This window comes from Cantharellus anzutake, assembly GCF_015039405.1.
Source record: "Cantharellus anzutake strain C23 chromosome Unknown EI90scaffold_16, whole genome shotgun sequence".
In the NCBI taxonomy this organism is placed as follows: Eukaryota; Fungi; Basidiomycota; class Agaricomycetes; order Cantharellales; family Hydnaceae; genus Cantharellus; species Cantharellus anzutake.
Window position 1 is genome coordinate 1,067,826 of NW_024066966.1, and position 17,757 is coordinate 1,085,582.

At 49.1% G+C, this 17,757-nt stretch overlaps 9 protein-coding genes across 9 annotated transcripts; 5 read left to right on the plus strand and 4 right to left on the minus strand.

Annotated features, from left to right (window-relative positions):
* Positions 1-40: 40 nt before the first annotated feature.
* Positions 41-2,190, plus strand: EI90DRAFT_2916098 (uncharacterized protein; the record flags this gene model as incomplete). Its single annotated transcript, XM_039054573.1, has 8 exons — positions 41-232; positions 281-532; positions 581-698; positions 731-900; positions 950-1,423; positions 1,477-1,738; positions 1,811-1,902; positions 1,954-2,190. The coding sequence occupies 8 exons, from the start codon at positions 41-43 to the stop codon at positions 2,188-2,190; spliced, it is 1,797 nt and encodes a 598-aa protein (XP_038917987.1).
* Positions 1,955-3,440, minus strand: EI90DRAFT_3051564 (uncharacterized protein). Its single transcript, XM_039059857.1, has 2 exons — positions 2,349-3,440; positions 1,955-2,291 (listed from the first exon to the last, which is right to left on the minus strand). The coding sequence occupies exons 1-2, from the start codon at positions 3,201-3,203 to the stop codon at positions 2,208-2,210; spliced, it is 939 nt and encodes a 312-aa protein (XP_038917988.1). The 5' UTR covers positions 3,204-3,440; the 3' UTR covers positions 1,955-2,207.
* Positions 3,221-4,744, plus strand: EI90DRAFT_2970660 (uncharacterized protein; the record flags this gene model as incomplete). The annotated part of the gene is made up of 5 exons (XM_039055696.1): positions 3,221-3,597; positions 3,656-3,745; positions 3,804-3,932; positions 3,986-4,277; positions 4,326-4,744. Exons 1-5 carry the CDS (start codon positions 3,454-3,456, stop codon positions 4,742-4,744), a joined length of 1,074 nt encoding a protein of 357 aa, XP_038917989.1. The 5' UTR covers positions 3,221-3,453.
* Positions 4,745-4,827: 83 nt separating this feature from the next.
* EI90DRAFT_527847 (40S ribosomal protein S27) lies at positions 4,828-5,458 on the minus strand. The gene is made up of 4 exons (XM_039067737.1): positions 5,359-5,458; positions 5,185-5,296; positions 5,007-5,117; positions 4,828-4,951 (listed from the first exon to the last, which is right to left on the minus strand). Exons 1-4 carry the CDS (start codon positions 5,359-5,361, stop codon positions 4,926-4,928), a joined length of 252 nt encoding a protein of 83 aa, XP_038917990.1. The 5' UTR covers positions 5,362-5,458; the 3' UTR covers positions 4,828-4,925.
* A 123-nt stretch (positions 5,459-5,581) lies between these two features.
* On the plus strand, positions 5,582-7,224 carry EI90DRAFT_2915745 (biotin synthase; the record flags this gene model as incomplete). Its single annotated transcript, XM_039054560.1, has 7 exons — positions 5,582-5,870; positions 5,925-5,945; positions 6,001-6,175; positions 6,286-6,588; positions 6,648-6,723; positions 6,782-6,956; positions 7,064-7,224. 7 exons carry the CDS (start codon positions 5,582-5,584, stop codon positions 7,222-7,224), a joined length of 1,200 nt encoding a protein of 399 aa, XP_038917991.1.
* Positions 7,225-7,560: 336 nt separating this feature from the next.
* Positions 7,561-9,055, minus strand: EI90DRAFT_3145122 (kinase-like domain-containing protein; the record flags this gene model as incomplete). Its single annotated transcript, XM_039065239.1, has 7 exons — positions 7,561-7,701; positions 7,760-7,853; positions 7,877-8,405; positions 8,466-8,526; positions 8,585-8,654; positions 8,724-8,809; positions 8,885-9,055. 7 exons carry the CDS (start codon positions 9,053-9,055, stop codon positions 7,561-7,563), a joined length of 1,152 nt encoding a protein of 383 aa, XP_038917992.1.
* Positions 9,056-9,517: 462 nt separating this feature from the next.
* On the minus strand, positions 9,518-11,963 carry EI90DRAFT_3051573 (P-loop containing nucleoside triphosphate hydrolase protein). The gene is made up of 14 exons (XM_039059858.1): positions 11,912-11,963; positions 11,799-11,857; positions 11,528-11,747; positions 11,385-11,470; positions 11,192-11,324; positions 11,085-11,138; positions 10,647-11,036; positions 10,514-10,582; positions 10,387-10,464; positions 10,305-10,326; positions 9,998-10,248; positions 9,844-9,938; positions 9,740-9,772; positions 9,518-9,679 (listed from the first exon to the last, which is right to left on the minus strand). The coding sequence occupies exons 1-14, from the start codon at positions 11,912-11,914 to the stop codon at positions 9,637-9,639; spliced, it is 1,536 nt and encodes a 511-aa protein (XP_038917993.1). The 5' UTR covers positions 11,915-11,963; the 3' UTR covers positions 9,518-9,636.
* A 750-nt stretch (positions 11,964-12,713) lies between these two features.
* Positions 12,714-13,405, plus strand: EI90DRAFT_3051578 (uncharacterized protein; the record flags this gene model as incomplete). The annotated part of the gene is made up of 4 exons (XM_039059859.1): positions 12,714-12,778; positions 12,838-13,130; positions 13,154-13,213; positions 13,276-13,405. Coding segments are annotated over 4 exons (518 nt in total), but the record flags the coding sequence as incomplete, so codon positions are not given.
* A 2,281-nt stretch (positions 13,406-15,686) lies between these two features.
* EI90DRAFT_3051587 (uncharacterized protein) lies at positions 15,687-16,844 on the plus strand (the record flags this gene model as incomplete). Its single annotated transcript, XM_039059860.1, has 4 exons — positions 15,687-15,694; positions 16,137-16,184; positions 16,386-16,593; positions 16,654-16,844. The coding sequence occupies 4 exons, from the start codon at positions 15,687-15,689 to the stop codon at positions 16,723-16,725; spliced, it is 336 nt and encodes a 111-aa protein (XP_038917995.1). The 3' UTR covers positions 16,726-16,844.
* Between the last annotated feature and the right edge of the window lie 913 nt (positions 16,845-17,757).

Sequence of the window (17,757 nt, forward strand, 5' to 3'; positions counted from 1 at the left end):
CACTCGGCCTTGGCTTGCGATAATTAATCATATTGCAGCTATGTCTACGACACTGAGACCCTCGAATACTCTTTGCCCATCCCGTCCCAAGCCCTCATTGCAAATTGAGCTAACACCTACTGAGGACAAACTCTTCACACTACTTGACGATTGCACAAAGTATTTGCGCGAGAAATACACAGATTTGGTCCCAGTTGAATGTCGAATTGCTGGGGGATGGGTGAGGGACAAAGTCAGTTTTACTTACATCGTCCAGGATAGTCTTTGACCCTACTCAAAGCTGCTCGGACTCGAGTCAAATGACATTGACGTCGCATTATCCACTATGATGGGCGTACCCTTCGCTGAGCACCTTGTGTCGTTCTTGGCTTCTCGTGGCATTGCTATTAAGGATGTGGCAAAAGTGGCCATGAACCCTGATCAGTCCAAGCATCTTGAGACAGCAATGGTTAATGTCCTTGGACTTGACATAGACTTTGTTAACATGAGAAGCGAGGTTTATGCGGAAAACAGTAGGATTCCTGCGGAAGTCGTAAGTCGATTCGTTCAATGCAACCATGATCTCTCAAATCTATTCTAGAGTTTTGGCACTCCCCTTCAAGACGCTATGCGGCGTGACATAACGATCAATGCGCTATTCTATAATGTCCACACCCGCTCAGTCGAGGATTATACGGGAAGGTGGGCGAACATGGCAGGTTATTTTATCTTGCTCAAGCGGACCTAGGAGTCCAGGGATTGGAAGACTTGAAGGCAGGCATCATTCGCACACCGCTAGCTCCTCGAGAGACCTTCATGGATGACCCACTGCGAATCCTTCGATGCATAAGATTCGCAAGCCGATTCGAATATAGCCTAGACAACGAGGCGAAAACTGCCATGGTGCAACACGATATTCAGGTCAGCCCCAGTTGTTTAATATGAAACGAAGCAGTTGAATTGGGTGCAGGAGGCTTTGGCTGCAAAAATTAGTCGAGAGCGAGTTGGGATTGAAGTCGATAAAATGCTGAAAGGTTGTGTATCCGCTTTTGACGCCAGCCGCTGCAGGAGATTGACCCGGGTCTACTCAGGAAAGAATCCACTCCTACCGCTTCAAATGATAGATTCGCTCGGCCTTCATGAGCAAACATTCTGGCTACCCCCTGAGATCTCATCCTCTCTCTCGGCTGCCCCGAGGACGCGGTCACTCGGACTAGCGTCGGCCGCAATATTACACACTATCTTCAGGCAATTTGATGATCCCAGTGCCCCTCACCCTCTGCCGAGCATACATAAGGACATCATTGAGTTCTCGGCCAATGACAAGAATATCAGAAGGCGCCTGTACATGGCGGCGGCTCTAACTCCATACAGAGGAATCACTTTCCAGGAGAGGAAAAAGACTGTAACAGCTATGGAAGGTATAGCAAGATATGGCTTGAAGGTAACGCTACCTGCATAACAGCACAACAAGTTTCATTCAGATGATTCATACAGTTGGGAAACGCTAATTATTATATGGATGGCATCCCCGCTCTCTTTGCTGCTGCAGCTAAATTGTCGATACCGATTCTCAGCAAGTTCACGCACCCTTCTGGAAGTGAGCGAGTTGCACTTGGCCTCGCGTTACGAGATAAAAATGTCCATAATGAAACCACTGGTTCCCACTGGACCACTTCCCTGCTGTTCTCTCTCGTGCAGGACTTAGTGGAAACGATAAACCCGGTCGATGGAAAGTTTTTAGCAGAAAACATTGACTGTAAGGGAAACTTGCATCGCTATTATGCCGCATCCTTTACTAAGCTCAAATCCCCTGCTTTAGCTCGGGAAGTGCTATCTGTAATCGAAACTTATAACATGTTCATCTCCAAAGTGCTCGAACTGGGTCTTCCATCTTCTGTTCACAATAAACCTATCTTAGACGTTCGTCCATCCCCATGTTCATACCGATCCTGATTTAACGCAACTACTTAGGGGCGTGAAGTATGTGCCGCACTCGGGTTAAAACCAGGTCCACACACCGGCCACATCTTGAACAGCGTTACTGAATGGCAATTGGAACATCCAGACAGGGATAAGGCCGCTTGCGAGCAGTGGTTACGGGATGAGCACGGAGCAGGACGTCTGATGCCAGCTCCATCACCAGATGGAAAAAGAGTGAAAGGAGAGGACGAATCGAGAAAGGTCAAAAAACCAAAAACAAAAGGCTGAACAAGAGGAATGGTACATCATGCGGCTGACTGGGCCGTTATGTCAGCCTCTTCTGGCACTGGCAAATCACAGATCCTTCGGGGCACTCGATAGCACTTGTACTATAAATCGAAACGAAATGAATGAAGACGAAATCGTAAACAGTGATTAAAACATACCCTGACCATCTCAACCACACTGTTAACACCTCGCTTACAATCAGGACAATTTGCCACAGCTTCAAGGCATGATTTCATTTCCTCAGCCACATCGGTGCCCGCATCCAACCTATCCAACACATTCTGTCGACGGTAATCCCAAAGAACTCGAGTTGCTGTTCCGTGATGCCGACAGATCAAGTAGTCATGAGGGAAGACCTGCTCTTCGCGGAGTATCTGACGAAGAGCATTCTCGCGGAATGTTTGGAGTCGAAGAAGATTATGGAACGCCTCAACTGTTGTGATGATGCGAGCCTTCTCCACAGAATATGTCAAAACGGGAGGAGTGAGGAGGAACTGAGAAGCGTTTGATGAAATGTCCTCCAATCCGAGGAAGGACGCAAGGGAGTAAACATGAAGGGGCGACGTTCGAGCATGTGCCAACAAGTGAGAGTGGAGCGGTTTGATAAACGCATCTGTGAGCTGATACTTGTTCGCTAGATGATAAAGGTAATTTCTTATTTCATCGAGAGGAATTAATGACGGGGAAGGCTCTTCCGGTGGCAGGACATCGGGTTCGCCTGGTTTGAACTTGGGCCTCGCAACGGGCGGGGGCAATTCCTCCGGTGGTTCATAGATAATGCGAACCAGTGTCCCTAGAGTTTCTGTTGGTTCTGCCATGTCTATTATGGACTCCTTCTCTTCGGGAAGGGATTCAAACATGTCTTTGAAGACGTTGCTACCTTCGATGAGTCGAGCCCGGGAGCAACGGAACAGACTACCATCAAGTGAGCGAAGCGTAATATCCACATCCTCGGACAACTTGCTCGCGTGCGGAGGGGTCTGCAAGGTGGGCATTTGTTCGTGGATGGACATTCCAGGGCGAGTTCCAGGTTAAAGACAACTCAGACGACGGACCGATGCAGTATATGTTTCTGAAGCGGACACTCATACAAATAATCCAGCGCTTTGCACAGCATAAGTGGTGACACGTCGCACAGCTGCGCGTTTAACGTGTACAAACATGTTCAGCACTGCGAACAGTGCCGGTGCCGGAAAGTCCCAATTCAATTGACTTTCTGCTCAACTGCTCAAGTGCTGTCCTTTGACTTGTGGACGATGTGTCATGGGAGAACACAGATTAGCTGATCTTTTCAGCTCACTCAGACGGGTGATTCCTCGTGTGCCTTTCTTCCAGCTTGCCGTCCATCGAGTTCCTACCCGGTGGACATTATATAGGGGGCTGTTGCGAAATGCCCCGGGAGAGAATGTGTGTTCCACAGTAAAGCACCACCGACCCCAGGCTGACAATTCAACTATCTCTCAAGTCCAAGTGGCGTCTGCGAGCGTTCTTCAGAAGGTACCAGCATCTTACCAGCCCTCCGACCACAAAAAAGAAGTTGGAACAAGCTCATTCTGTCCGTGGTTGCCCATTTCTTATGGTTTACCGTTTTTCTGAACAACAAGTTGATGAAGCTGCTAGACGCCTTCATCGATGCCAAGAATGGAGACGAAACCGCTATGAATCTCGCGCGTCGGTTCGAATCGAACTCACGCGTCAGTCGCGTCCGCGAAGCATGGAATCTCACCTATGCCAGAGAGCTCGTAGGGAACCGTTTAGTCATAGCTTTCATTGACTTTCATGACGCAAAACTCAGGCATTCATCCAAAAAATGCGTCGGCGACCACATCTCACTGGGGGGTATCTCCGACCTTCGTTCTACAATCGCCCTCTGCCTCGCATGCGAAACCAACCTGTTGATGTCACAATGATGATCAGTAAACGTGTCAAGGCTCGTGCAAGGAGGCAAGTTGCATTCGAGTCAATACAGAGCACGAAAGAAGATGTACGCCTTGAGTGCTCGTTCGAGGGCAGATTGAAGGCCGAAGCTGCCAGACTCGGTTTTGAGAGCAGTTGGGAACCTTATTTCGGCGATCTCAGAGGCTGGCGTAAGTTCTCGGTTGGGGCCCAAATAACTCTCACTGATGCCTTTTCAGTAGAACCTTTGCGACAGCATGAGAAGTCGCTCCAAGCATCTTTCGAACTTGACACAGAGCGTGCATCATCCAAGTTCAGTCCCGAGCTGCTTGAACGGATCAAGGATGCCCGACGGAACCTAATCAATAATAAGACCCGCGAGCGGGAACGAGAACGGCGTGGCGAAGTGCTGATGGCGACTCTCCGGCGGATGAGACAAGGACCGCCCCCGCACGTACTCACCAGAATGAGCGAGAAAGATAAGAGGGAAGACAAAATCCTCCGAGAAGTTGGCGCTGGCGGATATTCAAAGTGGGTTCAGTCTGGTGTTTGGGGTGAAGGGGACCTGGGAAAAGAAAGGAATCACGAGAAGCTAGATAGGCTTGAACACCAGATCAGGGAGCACAACTTGAGAAAGCGTGCAACAGGCAAATACTAGATCCACTCTCATGACCGGCTCGCAATTGCACAAATCCCACCGAAACAACAGTCACTGATGGCATGTCGAGTTTGAAATGGCATTGCATCCATTTGTACAAGTCACTGCGAAGGGTACGAGAAAATGTAATGAATAGAGAAAATTATCGGGCTTTGCAAGTGCGAGGATGAGGACGAGTCACTTATGCCTTCTTACGGAAGGAGCACCCTGTGAAAAGTGAAATCAATGGCCAGCGAGCTACACAAGAACGCAGAGAATATACCATCAGTGAGGAGGGCCTTCCCGCCAGTTGGCTGGCAAAGGACCTGCTGGCAAGCAGCGCACACGACAACAGAGTCAGCATGCGAGAAGACAGTTGTTATGGCGAAGCACCCTTTAATCGATGAATCGATGACGTGGAGTCAATTTTATGTCTATGTGTATAATGCGGGACTACTGACCAGGGCATTTGACGTCCATGAAGTATGAGTTTGGGTTAGGAATGAGACGCTTTAGCTTGTGCTTCCTCTTTTCGGACTCAGCGGAAGGGTTCAGAAGGTCAACGGCGAGAGGCTAAGAAAACAATAAAAGCATCATCAGTATCATGATATCCAAGGAAAACGATTTGTTCGAACCATGCTTGCTGCTTGACAAGTGCTGTAGTAGAAGAGTTTTCAAGGGAGTGAGTTCGGATCTGGGTAGTTTTTTGTTATCTCCGTTTACTCCGTTTTACATCCGGCGCCTCAGCACCTATCACCGTGGGAGTTGTCAGTGCCTTGAATGGAAATCCTGCCCACACACAGATCCACGATCGCGATTGTTGATTTGCCCGCTGCTGCTTCAGGTCTCAGCACAGCAATGCAGGCTTCAGTTTTAAGACGACTTCCCATATCTTGTGCTGTTGTGCCTCCCGGACGGCTTCTGTTTTCTCGTGGCCACGCAACGACCATCGAACATTCGGGTGGGGATTCCAGTACTGACGCATCTCAGGGCTCCCTCTCGGACAATTCTAAGCGATTTTCTAAGCGGGAGATATCGGATATTTATCATTCGCCTTTGCTGGGGCTCGTCTATCGCGCCGCAAGTGTTCATGCTGTCAATCACGATCCGACAAAGGTTCAGCTATGTACTCTCTTAAACATAAAGAGTGAGTATTATACCCCAAGTAGCTCTACTCCAAAGCTTAACAACACTCACTCAGGCGGTGGTTGCACGGAAGATTGTAAGCTTGAGCATTCCAGGGATTGCCAGTTATGGACACGATCCTACCCGACTAGGCTCCTACTGCTCTCAATCGTCTCGCTACAAGACTGCTACCAAGTCGGAAAAGTTACTTCAAGTGGAACCTGTGCTGGAGGCTGCACGTAAGGCTAAAGCGAATGGAAGCACTCGCTTCTGCATGGGTGCCGCTTGGCGTGACCTCCAAGGCAGGAAGAGCGGGTTTGAAAGGAAGTTGTTATTTATAGGTATATACAAGGACGGCCAGTACTGAAGGTCTTTCTTATAGGATTTTGAAAATGGTCTCCGAAATAAGGCACATATCTCTCATCATATCAAGCTAGCAATATTCCCAACTCACTGTTCTGCCCATGCAGAGGGATGGGTATGGAAGTCTGCACAACGCTGGGCATGCTCAGCCCTGAACAGGCTCAACGACTTAAAGAGGCTGGCCTAACAGCTTACAACCATAACCTCGACACCTCTCGAGAATATTACCCCAAAGTCATCACCACACGGTCGTACGATGAGCGGTTAGAGACGATTAATGCAGTCCGAGATGCTGGAATCAGTGTTTGTTCCGGAGGCATATTAGGTCTTGGAGAAAGCGATGTGGACCGAGTAGGACTTCTTTGGGAGGCATCAAAGTGAGCGGACAAACGCATGCCCGTTCGGACATAACCCACACCCATAATGTTGCAACCAGCATGCATGAACATCCCGAGTCATTCCCGGTCAATGCATTAGTGCCAATCCCAGGTACGCCACTTGAAAAGAACCCGGTGAGTTCCACACCATGTAATCGTTCCAAACCCGCCTAAGCCACTTTCCAACTCATAGCCCCTTCAGCATGATACAATCCTCCGTACGATCGCAACAGCACGTGTGGTGATGCCCACAACGATCATCCGTCTCGCAGCTGGCCGTCAATCATATTCCGAAGCCGAACAAGCCCTCTGTTTCATGGCCGGTGCTAACGCAATCTTTACCGGCGATGCCATGCTGACTACACCTTGTAAGTAAACCTTCTTGCTGTCCCTGTCCCTCCACTTTCACCCAAATATCTATCCCGCCGCTAAACCTTCGTGACTGCACCCCTCCTTCCGTGACACCCGTGTACAGGCTCCCCTTGGGATCAGGATAAGGCAATGCTAAACAAATGGGGCTTGAAAGGTATGGCGTCCTTCGACCAACAGAGCATTAGGACGAAGGAACGCTCTTTTATTGGAGATGCTACTCCTCACAACTCCACTGACACGCCATTGGGATCTGAGACCGCGTGAACTCATGAGCTACCCCCCCGTCAAGACTGAGCTTTTGTATCACTTATTTACTTGCACCTGTAGTTCAAAGGACGAAAGTGCAACTGGTTGCGACGTCATTGTTAGAGGTGGTGGATACACATGTATAATCGAAGACAAGGGCACAACAGGATCGTTCGGCAAGTGGTGTAAAGTTAAACGAAAGGCAATAAAGTGGTAACGACGTGATGCGAGGAATCGTTCTGAGGGAGAGGCGGAAGATCCATAGGAAGAAAGGGAAAGATTTATGGCAGGGAGAAATTAGAGCACATCGGAAGCAGGAATCACTAAGTTCTGAAGTACGGTGGGGAGGAGACTTCAGATTAACGGTCGATATGCCATGATCTCTTCGTACAAGAGTTCTCTTAGTTGTTCCCGGTTGATCTCATCTTTCTGGAAATCAAAATCGAAGAATTCAGGCGGAAGTGACGCGCATGTAGGTTCGTCACTAGGGTCATGCTGATGGCCAAGGAGCAGTGAGTGATATGCTGCTACACGAACGGTCGGGAAAACTTACGTATGCTTCTAGGTAAGGGTGCCCAAGTGCATCCTCAACCGAAATGCGCTTCTTAGGATCGAAAGTCAATGTCTTGTCAAGAAGTCGATAGCGGCTTCGCTCGCATGAGGGAATAACTGCGCGAAAAGCTTCTTCTTGCGGAATGGCAGCGCACGCAAATAATCTCTTGACCTTCTCGATGTGATGGCGTAGAATTCGTCAATAGTTGGTGTGCCGAGGACATCAAGGATAAGACTGAGTTGGTGATGATAATCACGCCCAGGGAATAATGGTTTCCCATTAAGCATCTCAGCAAGAATACATCCAACGGACCAGACGTCGATTGCCTTGGAGTAGTTGGAAAAGGACAGCATGATCTCGGGAGCACGGTACCATCTTGTTGCAACGTATTCTGTCATGAAGCCATTCTCGCCCCCTGGGGCGGCAGTCTTCACGGAACGCGCAAGACCAAAGTCAGCGACTTTAAGGTCACAATTGCTGTTGAGCAGAAGATTGGAAGGCTTAAGGTCACGGTGAATGACATCTGCGGAGTGAATCGCCTTAAGTGCGCGCAGTGTCTGGTAGACAAAGTATTGCGCATGATCATCTGAGAGGTCTTGGGTGCGAATGACGCGGTGCATATCTGTTTCCATGAGTTCTTGGATCACTGTAGTAACAAGAGTGGTCAAACAAAATCATTCAACTAAGCAAGAGGGGGATCACGAACAGTAAACCTCTTTGAAGGACTCTAGCGACGTAGGCTTGATCATGTCAATGATAGAAATAATCTGAATACGAGCCAACAATTGTCAACGTGTATTGGTGCCGTCGCGGAATGAGACCGACATTTTCAGAGACGCCAGCTTCAGCCCAGTAAACGAGCAGCTTGAGCTCGCGTAACGTTCGGAGAGCGAACCTACGCGACCGGAGGAATATTCATTAGTTGTGAAGAACGCGCTTGTTACTCAGCAACCGCAAGGCCTACATGGTATGATCAAACGGAGCGATCTTCTTGATGGCAACCTTCCGACCGGAGGGTCTATGAACAGCAGATGCTACGACACCATATGCCTAGGACAGGCCGCAAGCCAAATAGCGGGGTTGAACACATTGAGAAGCAAAGTTGAGATTGGTCTACCAACTTACACCTTCGCCAATGACATCGAGGACCTTGTAGTTAGACCCAACGTTAAAGCGCACCTTCCGTGGTGCGCTCTGAGAGGCGGCGTGCCCGTGTTTAGCCTTAGTCTCAGCCTTGGCTGGAGTAGCCTGTGTGTGAGGCGCGGCGGGTTGAGGAGCGACCATTGCATCAGCCATTGTAGAACAACGATTAGTACGTAAGCGAGTGAGTGTCTGGGATAGGCTGGGATGCGCGTGCAGACAAGAGAGGACAGAGTTGTTTAAGGAGCGAGTGGGAGGTTTGGTCGCTGTGCTGTTGTTTCTTTTATGCGGGAATAGGAATTATGCTGTTTCACACAAGACCAATAGCGACGGGACCAGCCACGGTTACAATGAAAGAGCCGAAACAAAGCGAACCAAACAACACACAAGGGGGGAATTGTTCTCAGAGCTCTCGACCAGGAGAAAGGGAGAACTAGAAGGAATAGCAAAGAGGGAGATTGTACGCCTTTGACCACTCGACAGGGCTCTTTTTGTACACAACTCGAGCGTCTCTTGTTGCCACCGCTTGGTTGCTCCGCCTTTATCCCACTACGGGCTGATGAGACTTTCGATGATTGTTGCTTCGCTACAAACACTAGTACAGCAACTAGCTAAACACCCAGTTCAAGATCACTGCAACCAAGGGATTGAATGTATTTCCAAAAAGGGACCTAGCATCCATCACCTTTCACCTGAGATTTCTAGTCGTGTGTCGCCTAGGGTATGGTTCACGAGGGCTACGCACGCTTGTCGACTAGCTTCATCCCAAACTCCAGCAACCTACAAATGATTGCCAAGTTGATCAACATTAGGATCGGAACTGCCACAGAGTGTACTCACCATTCTGGCTCGATTTCTGTGATGATTCGGATACTGCACCCGAACACAGGATTAGACAGATCAAATCTGGAGAGCAACCTCGGTGATCTAGGGATAAAACGCACTGTGTTTTCTTCGTCTCTTCCATCTCATGGAACACAACCCAGCCGGTTTGAGGTTTCCGCGTAAACATGACCGAATTGGGATGGATATTTAGGACCTAAGATACCAACGCTGCCATCAAATACCCATTGCATAGGTCAAATGATTGACACATACCGAATCGCCTCTGACATTTCTGAAGGTCCCATCATGAACCCACCGGGCAGCATTTCTCCAGTAGCCACTCGTAAGGCATTTCCGCAATCGCTTGTGATCTCCCTCGCAGCTCTCCAACGGCAATCCGAATCGTACCATGTATTTTTTGAGTTGATGGCGAATAGACACTGCCCGGGACATCGCACGGAAAGAGAGTGCGTGTTGGCGGCACCACGAAGACGTTTGCCCATATCGAGTAAACGCGTTGTACGCTATGAAGCTGCAGATTAGCGCATCACTTAAAAGAACTGGACAATGTGTTTCTTGCCATTTAGCAGCGTCAAATGGTCCTACAGCAAGTCGATCGTTAACTAGGAAAAAAGGAATCGCCCGAGGAATGAGTATCTCACCCCCTCTTCAGCTGTGAACTTTCGTCGTTCAAGCTCAGCAAGAGCGCCCGGTGCTCCTTCCGGAATGATAAACACGTCCTATCCGAACATCTTCAATTAAATACTTGGATTTGGACTCGAAGCTCACCTGCACCGTAGTCATTGCAGCGATAGTCAAAATCTCAGCACCACACTTGAACTCTTTTGAGTTGAAAAGCTACCCGTTGATGTATCGAGTCACTATACCGATACACAGATGCGCGAGCACCACTGGAACCCACCATCCTGGCTACACCCACGTCAACAGGGCATTCCCCGACCTTCTCCCCAACTTCCGTTAATCTTCCCTCCTTGTCGATCATTCCGCTCGCAATGAGCCCTTCAAGGGCCCGCAACACGCTCTCAGCGCTTGGATTGGTTACCCACTCAAACTTCATCACGTCATCTATTCCAAGACTTTTCAGTTGAAGAATGGGAGTTGTGAGGTCGGTGCGGAGGATTTCGGGTGGACTAGTTCGAGGGAGCGTAGACAACGCCGACTCAGGGTAAAGGCGGTAACATACACCAGGTGCGGTGCGGCCAGCGCGACCAGCGCGCTGAGTGGCAGAAGCCAGGGAGGTGGGGATAACGACAAGGGACGATAGAGTGGTTGTAGGGTTGTACGTCCGAACCTAAATAATCCCCATTAGATCCATGCCAGAATTGAGGGTTCGTTGTACCTTTACAAAACCGCAGTCGACAACAAACCGGATGTTCTCGATTGTCACGCTAGCCTGATCGGGAATCAGAGACCTCTGACCGCACGAACTGCTCTGTCGACGCTGACCTCAGCAATGTTTGTTGATAAGATAACCTTGCGAGTTCCGGGTTCGGCAGGCTCGAAGATTCGCATCTGATCCTCGGTAGGGAGACCGGCATAAAGTGGCAGCAACCTTAGGCGACCGGCGTTGCGTGGAAGGCTGAGTCGATTGCATCAATGTGGAATCACACAGATATCCCTGGTGAAAAGAACGACTCACGTTGGCAACAGGTCAGCCAAGTCTTGCAATGCTCTGTCAATCTCTTCCCTCCCGGTGAGGAAGACCAGGATGTCCCCTCGGCCTTGCTGACTCCGGAGCAGGATTAAGCAACGGGTCTAGAAGAATAAAACGGGAGATCTTACTTGCTGATGAATGCCTGTCACCACACTGATAGCTTCACGGACGTAGTCCGATGTTGGTTGTCTCAAATATGCAGTCTCCACCGGAAACATCTTTCCTTCCAGGCTTACTATGATGCTTTCACTAGGTGAGTTCCCTGCATTGAAATAGTCAAGGAAAAAGGTGGCATCAAGGGTGGCAGAAGAGACAATTAACCGCAGGGATGGTCGTTTTCGGCGAATTCTGATTCAAAAACATAAAGAATAAAATCTCTTGACTTTGGGATCAGCGTACTTCTTCAGGATACCAAGTATTAGGTCTGTGTATAGGCTGCGTTCGTGAGCTTCGTCGATCTGCGCAGGTGGGCGATGAACATGGTTCAGCGACCCTGGAATTTGCGAACTTACCATTATAACGCTATATTTGCTCAGTAGTGGATCCAAGAGAGTTTCTCGGAAGAGCATTCCATCCGTCATGTACTTTATCCGTGTGCGCTCCTTATGACTCACGTCTTCAAAGCGAATAGTGTAGCCAACCTACTTGACAATTAATATCAACATGGGATGGATCAGAGCTCACCATATGGTGAGTACGTATTCACTCACTTCATCGCCTAAAACGGTCCCCACTTCTGCAGCCACGCGTTGAGCTACAGAGGTTGCCGCCACCCGTCTAGGTTGAGTGCACGCAATGACATTGCCATTTGTAGCCCAGCCTGCTTCAAATAGATATTGAGGAAGTTCTAAGGAGAGATGAACATTCGCCGTCGATACTCTTGGAAGAATCACGAACGAGTAGTTTTTCCGCATCCCGTCTGCCCTATGACAATCGTCACGCCATGTTTTTCAATACAATACAGGAGTTTCTCCCCTTTCCGCAAACAATGTTTTCAGATATGTCACCATTTTTTGGTCATGCACGAACTCACTATGCTTGAAGATTGGCAATCGTTCTCTCTGCTCTTGTATTCCTAATTGAGATATCGCTGAAGGAATTACATGGCCCTCGGCTTCGGTAGCGCGATCAAGAGTACTACCGGGGCCCTGTGTTCCGGGCTTCCAAACTGAAGCGACATGCCTTCGTCACCAGTCAATCGATGTAGGTGTAAGGAGAGAACTAAATATTTAGCGTTGTTGGCGTCGATGGGGGCCTCAGTTTAATTTTCTCACGCCTTTGCAGTGGCTGCTAATTCACTCCTACGGACAATTTCAATGGGTGCTGAACAGTCAAGGACATCTGATGACCGAATTTTCTCCAGTGGCCGCTCTGTTTCTGTACGCTTTGTTCGCTGTCAGCGTCGAGACTCGCTCTCACCTGTCTTGTCTTTGCAAAGTTTTCCCCAGACCTCGTGAATCACCTTGAAGACAACCTTTCCTCGCCCACACCTTCCGCAGACCGCCAAGACACCCTCGATGCTCACGTTAGGGCCCGGATACAAGCTGAGCTAGAAAGGCTGCAGGCTGAGGAAGAATTAGTCCGCGAGCAGATTGAAGCCGCACTCGAGAAGGAGAACCTCGACAAAGAAACATCCCTCTCTCAGGGAAGTGGAAGTGATGATGGTCAGATTGTGAAGAGTGTTTCTAGTACTGCCACTCTCCAGGGCGATTTGGAAGAATTCAGAAGAAAGTCGAACGCTTCCACACACGGAGATCGCTTGACGAGTATCCCGACGTCAAAGCTGCTCAAACACACGTCCTAGAATGCTACCAGTTAGTCGCTCTGCATTTTCCCTTTCTTGTTCACCCCCCCTCTGACATTGCCACACCCAAAGATCGAATCCTTCAACACCGCTGAATTGCGTAGATGCAGTAAAACAATTCAAGGACACAGTAGTTCAGGCTGAAAAGAAATTTGTAGAATCATTACGGTGACTTTCGCCCAATAGATTGTCTCGCCCTGTCCATGTGTAGGTCTGACACGCTAGTTCACCACCTCGCGAGCAGTGTCTTTCCCTGGCATTGAGGACTCCTCTAGAGTTAGTTGAGCCGGATCGGGCGTGATGACCTAGGATCCTCAGCGCCGGCACGCCAGCTTTCTTGGACAAAGCATCGCATGCGACCATGGCCATGGGTGTCATCTGCATCTGCTATCCCCGCTGTGGTGTTCCAAGGAAACAGTTGAGGGGTCTGAGGCACACCGCTTCCAACGCTGCTTCACATGGTCGTAAGCTCTGCTTGGAATCGAAGCGCGGCTGGCGGAGTTGCATGACTTATCACTAAAAGTAACTGTCCTCTGCTTGCGTGCGATCACGTCGTTTTGCTCTGTCAAATAATTTCATTCATTTCGCTGGTTGATATGAATTTCCCGCGCCAAGAATGTTCTCATCATCGATTTCCTAGCTACCATAGCTGCGGACTCCACACAAACATTACCGCAGCTGCAGGACTCTGAGTAGGGCGGAATGAGACGACGACGACAAAGCCACACAAAGGGTCAATTATAAATCAGCAACACCAGACTATTCTTACGATAAACATAGTCCATTCCTTAGGTCATCTCTCCACACATGTTCTGGTTCGATACAAGTTACTCTTCGGGACCAGTCTTGCTGTTGTCACGGACATCGAGAGTCAGAGGGGCTCGCCGCGAGTGTCATTTATTTTTCCATTTGGATGGTAGGGCCACCATGCTCCATGAACCACTTGTTGTGAAGGGGGAGGCGCTTACGGCAGCTCCATGTCCGGGTTCCGCCATTGGGGTCTACGAAGCCATCTCGAAGTGGCTTTGTCGGGTGTGTGTTCGGCGATACCACAGAGGGTCTGTTAGTCCAATTTGGTCCAGTGGTACCAAGGACTTATCATGAGGTGTCCCAACGGGTCGTCCAAGTTAAGCTATTGACTCTGAGTGACTCAGGTCGGCACTCTAAGGTTTCTAGTTATCACCACTCACCCGGAACCGCGCATGACGATACAACGCCAATATATATATAGCCGTCAGACTCGGATCTAGTTTCTTCGTTGGCTCGTCCGCCCTACAAAGTCCCCTGCACCTTCCCCGAGTTTAAACCGACGCCAGAGCCTCGACGCGTCCTTCCTTGAAGAATCCAAGCAATTCAAAGAGTTGATGCCATAGGTGACAAAGCGGATGGTCAATCCGGCGCCCGCGAGACAATTTTCCCACGACAACTGTTTATGCATATCAGCATCATATCTACAGTCATGAGGCTGGAGTTCTGCTGGAGTTCTGCCTGTGGTTAACTAGTGTGGATCGCAGTGCGCTACCTTGCGCGAAGTGCGGTGAAGCACCTGTCGAGTCTCGCATATAGGATAGCCTTGCATGCCATCGGTTCTAATAGGGGCTGGTAACCTGCCTAACCATGGTTGCTTTGTCCACTGAGGTCTATCCGAGCTAGCGAAGGACTTCCACTAGTCAGGTCTTCTGATTTAGGCCCGAGTGTGCGAACATTTCAAACACACCGCCGTGCAACACTTGTGCGAGTCCGATCGCACCGAGTTTCCCGTTGCACCGATGGACGACCGATAAGAAAAACCATTGTCTTGAAACCTTGTTACTGTTGACATGCATTGAGGAATCTATCAAATTGGTCAAGTCGGACGTATATCAGTAGCCTGCCTTGCACTAACTTCGTATGAGACGAAGAACGCTTGCGCATAATTACTCCACTTCATTGCATCCTTATTCGTCTCATAACTTGTAATGCCGTCTACCGGTTGGCAACCGTGTGTGCGAAGGTGTAAACTTAATGTTGCTCTTCCATAAGCTACTTTTATAGCGAAGTAGATTTCCTCAGCGACATTTGGGCTAATGGCTGGCTCTCAATCTATACATAAAGTAGTTTTATCCGATGGTGCGAGAGGCAGCCGTCACAGCGTCATGTGCGGAGTCCATGCCAACGAGCGCCACCTCTTTACCAGGGCTGTGGAGAAGGGGGCGAGGCTGTATTAGAGAGTTAGAGAGTATGCATCTATGATTTCAGTGGGAAGGATCGACTCGTTTGAGTGACTCCAAGGTAAAGTCCCCTAGTCGCTGTCCCCATGCTAGACCACGCGTACCTTATAACACATTGTTCAAATAAATTTGAAATTTGGAAGTGTTGGTGTCTTCAGGGACAAAACGGGTGGCCAAATCCTGGCGCGGCGCTGGAAAGGCGATTAATTTTCTCACGGTATGACGGGTCGTGACTGTGATGCCGATACAATATTGCGTGCCGATTTGCACGCAATGGCCCGGTTTTTGCTCGACCTCTGTCCGGATCATATATTCTTGCAATTACTCATTCCTGCTATGCCCCACGCATGCATGTACTCGTGCGTGGCACTCAAGGATGAAGATAAGCGCCCACCGAATGTTCCGTGAGTGATGGCCGATCGAGTGCGGATGGCACTGTGTACCATGCACAGCAGATAGATGCGTGGTGCGACAGATGTTGTCTGCGCAGTAGACAACACTGACAGGCATGCACCGCTTTACAACAAGTCCATGATAAATAGGCTTCTTTCTCGCTTGATGACCGGCCAATAATCAGTGTAGCAGGTGCATAACACGCGACAGCGGATTTAAAGCGACATGAATACGTATACGGATTTAAGCAAAATCTAATGCGCTTTGGAAATCCGGTTACATATTGCATCGGGCCAAAGTTCAACTTCGACTCTTCATCTCAGCCACCAGAGTTGGGGAAACTGTCACCCTTGTCCATGCCCTTTTGACATGTTCGGAGTTTTTTTTTTCTTAACGTCCAACACCTAGAAACCCTATAGATCCTTTGCATTGGTGCGTGACCGACCCATGATGAACCACCTGTTGATCTTAACATCAAGGGATCCGATCAGCGGTTTCCACTCACTCGCGATCTAGTTACAAAGGATAACAAGATTTCTCTTCCACCTGCCAACGACAGCCCAGTCGCCACATAAACAGGTATGTCTATGGTCAAATTGCGTCTACCCGTTCACACCTCCAATCACAGAGGGAGTTCAACTGGTCATCTATGGCACACATCTCCATTCACCCTAATCCCTCACCTCACTGCCATATCAATGCAATATGCTCATGTTGTTGTTATGACCAGCCTGGTAAGGGCGTAGCGAGTCCCGGCTACACTCGAATATTCCATAATGAGGCGAAGGTGAGATCAAAAGCTTATTATTTATTATGGCTGACTGCCAGGATTTTTGCTGTACTTCAGGGGGAGACGCACAGACGCGTCGAAGAGGTGGTATTGGGATTTGTGGGGACGCTGCGCATTAGCATAGCATAGCATGTGAATGCATGTTGCTAGGGCGGGTATCTCAACACAGCGTTGCGCTTGTGGTTTGTTGTTGATGTTACTACATGTACATTACCTCGTCGCGAAAATATATCTTTATTTTTCACCGATCTTTTAATTTCACATTGTGTAATTAGCTTAACCGGGATTTCGACACTCTGGTTATGTCTCAACGCGGAAGACAGACTCACTCATCAGCACATCAGGTGGACCATATATATGCCAACAAAGGGGATACTGCTTCCAAATTATGATCCTCGCATGGAACCCAAAAAAATTACTATATACAACATGTAAAGACACATGCACAACTTGGCGCCGCATCTTCGTAAATAGGTTTTGGATGGTTGATGAAATGAAAGGGCCGCAGAGCGTGCGTTACGGATATTGGGATGATTACAGGTAATAGAATCCGTGAGAGGCGACGGTGAGCAAGTACGATAAGGTATAGACGCGAGCCCTTGTTGACGCGCGGGCACGAAGGCCGAATGAATAGGTCGACAGGACTGCAAGGGACAACATCACAGGAAGCAAATACGGATGCAGAAGCACCCGAAGAAGTGGCGGCTCCCCAGTGACGTGTTTTACTCAAGTGTTAAGGAATTGCCGAGCTAGGATCGAATCAGAAAGGAATGTGGAATTGGTGCAAGTGAAATAAGAAGACAGCAATTGAGGTCAAGCCCGCGGACGACAAGGAGCTAAAGGCCCATAATAGGGAAGAGAAAATGGAAGAGGCGGAAGAATCACCATGCCATTCCCTTGCAGGAATGTAGCGACTATCGCGAGGGTGAGGACAAGATTCCTCTTGGCCCACGAGGCAGGATGATAGAGAGAGCGAGTGGGATGTCTATGAGATATCTAGATTCGTAGAGGGAATCACGTCAAAATAGGAGGCCCACAGGGATAAATGATAGAACAACTGTGTCAAGACAATTAAAGAGCACATCCAACTGGCGCAGGGGCACCATGTTCTCCATTCGATCTGTACTCAGGAGGAGCCAATGGATCTGAAGGGGACATCAA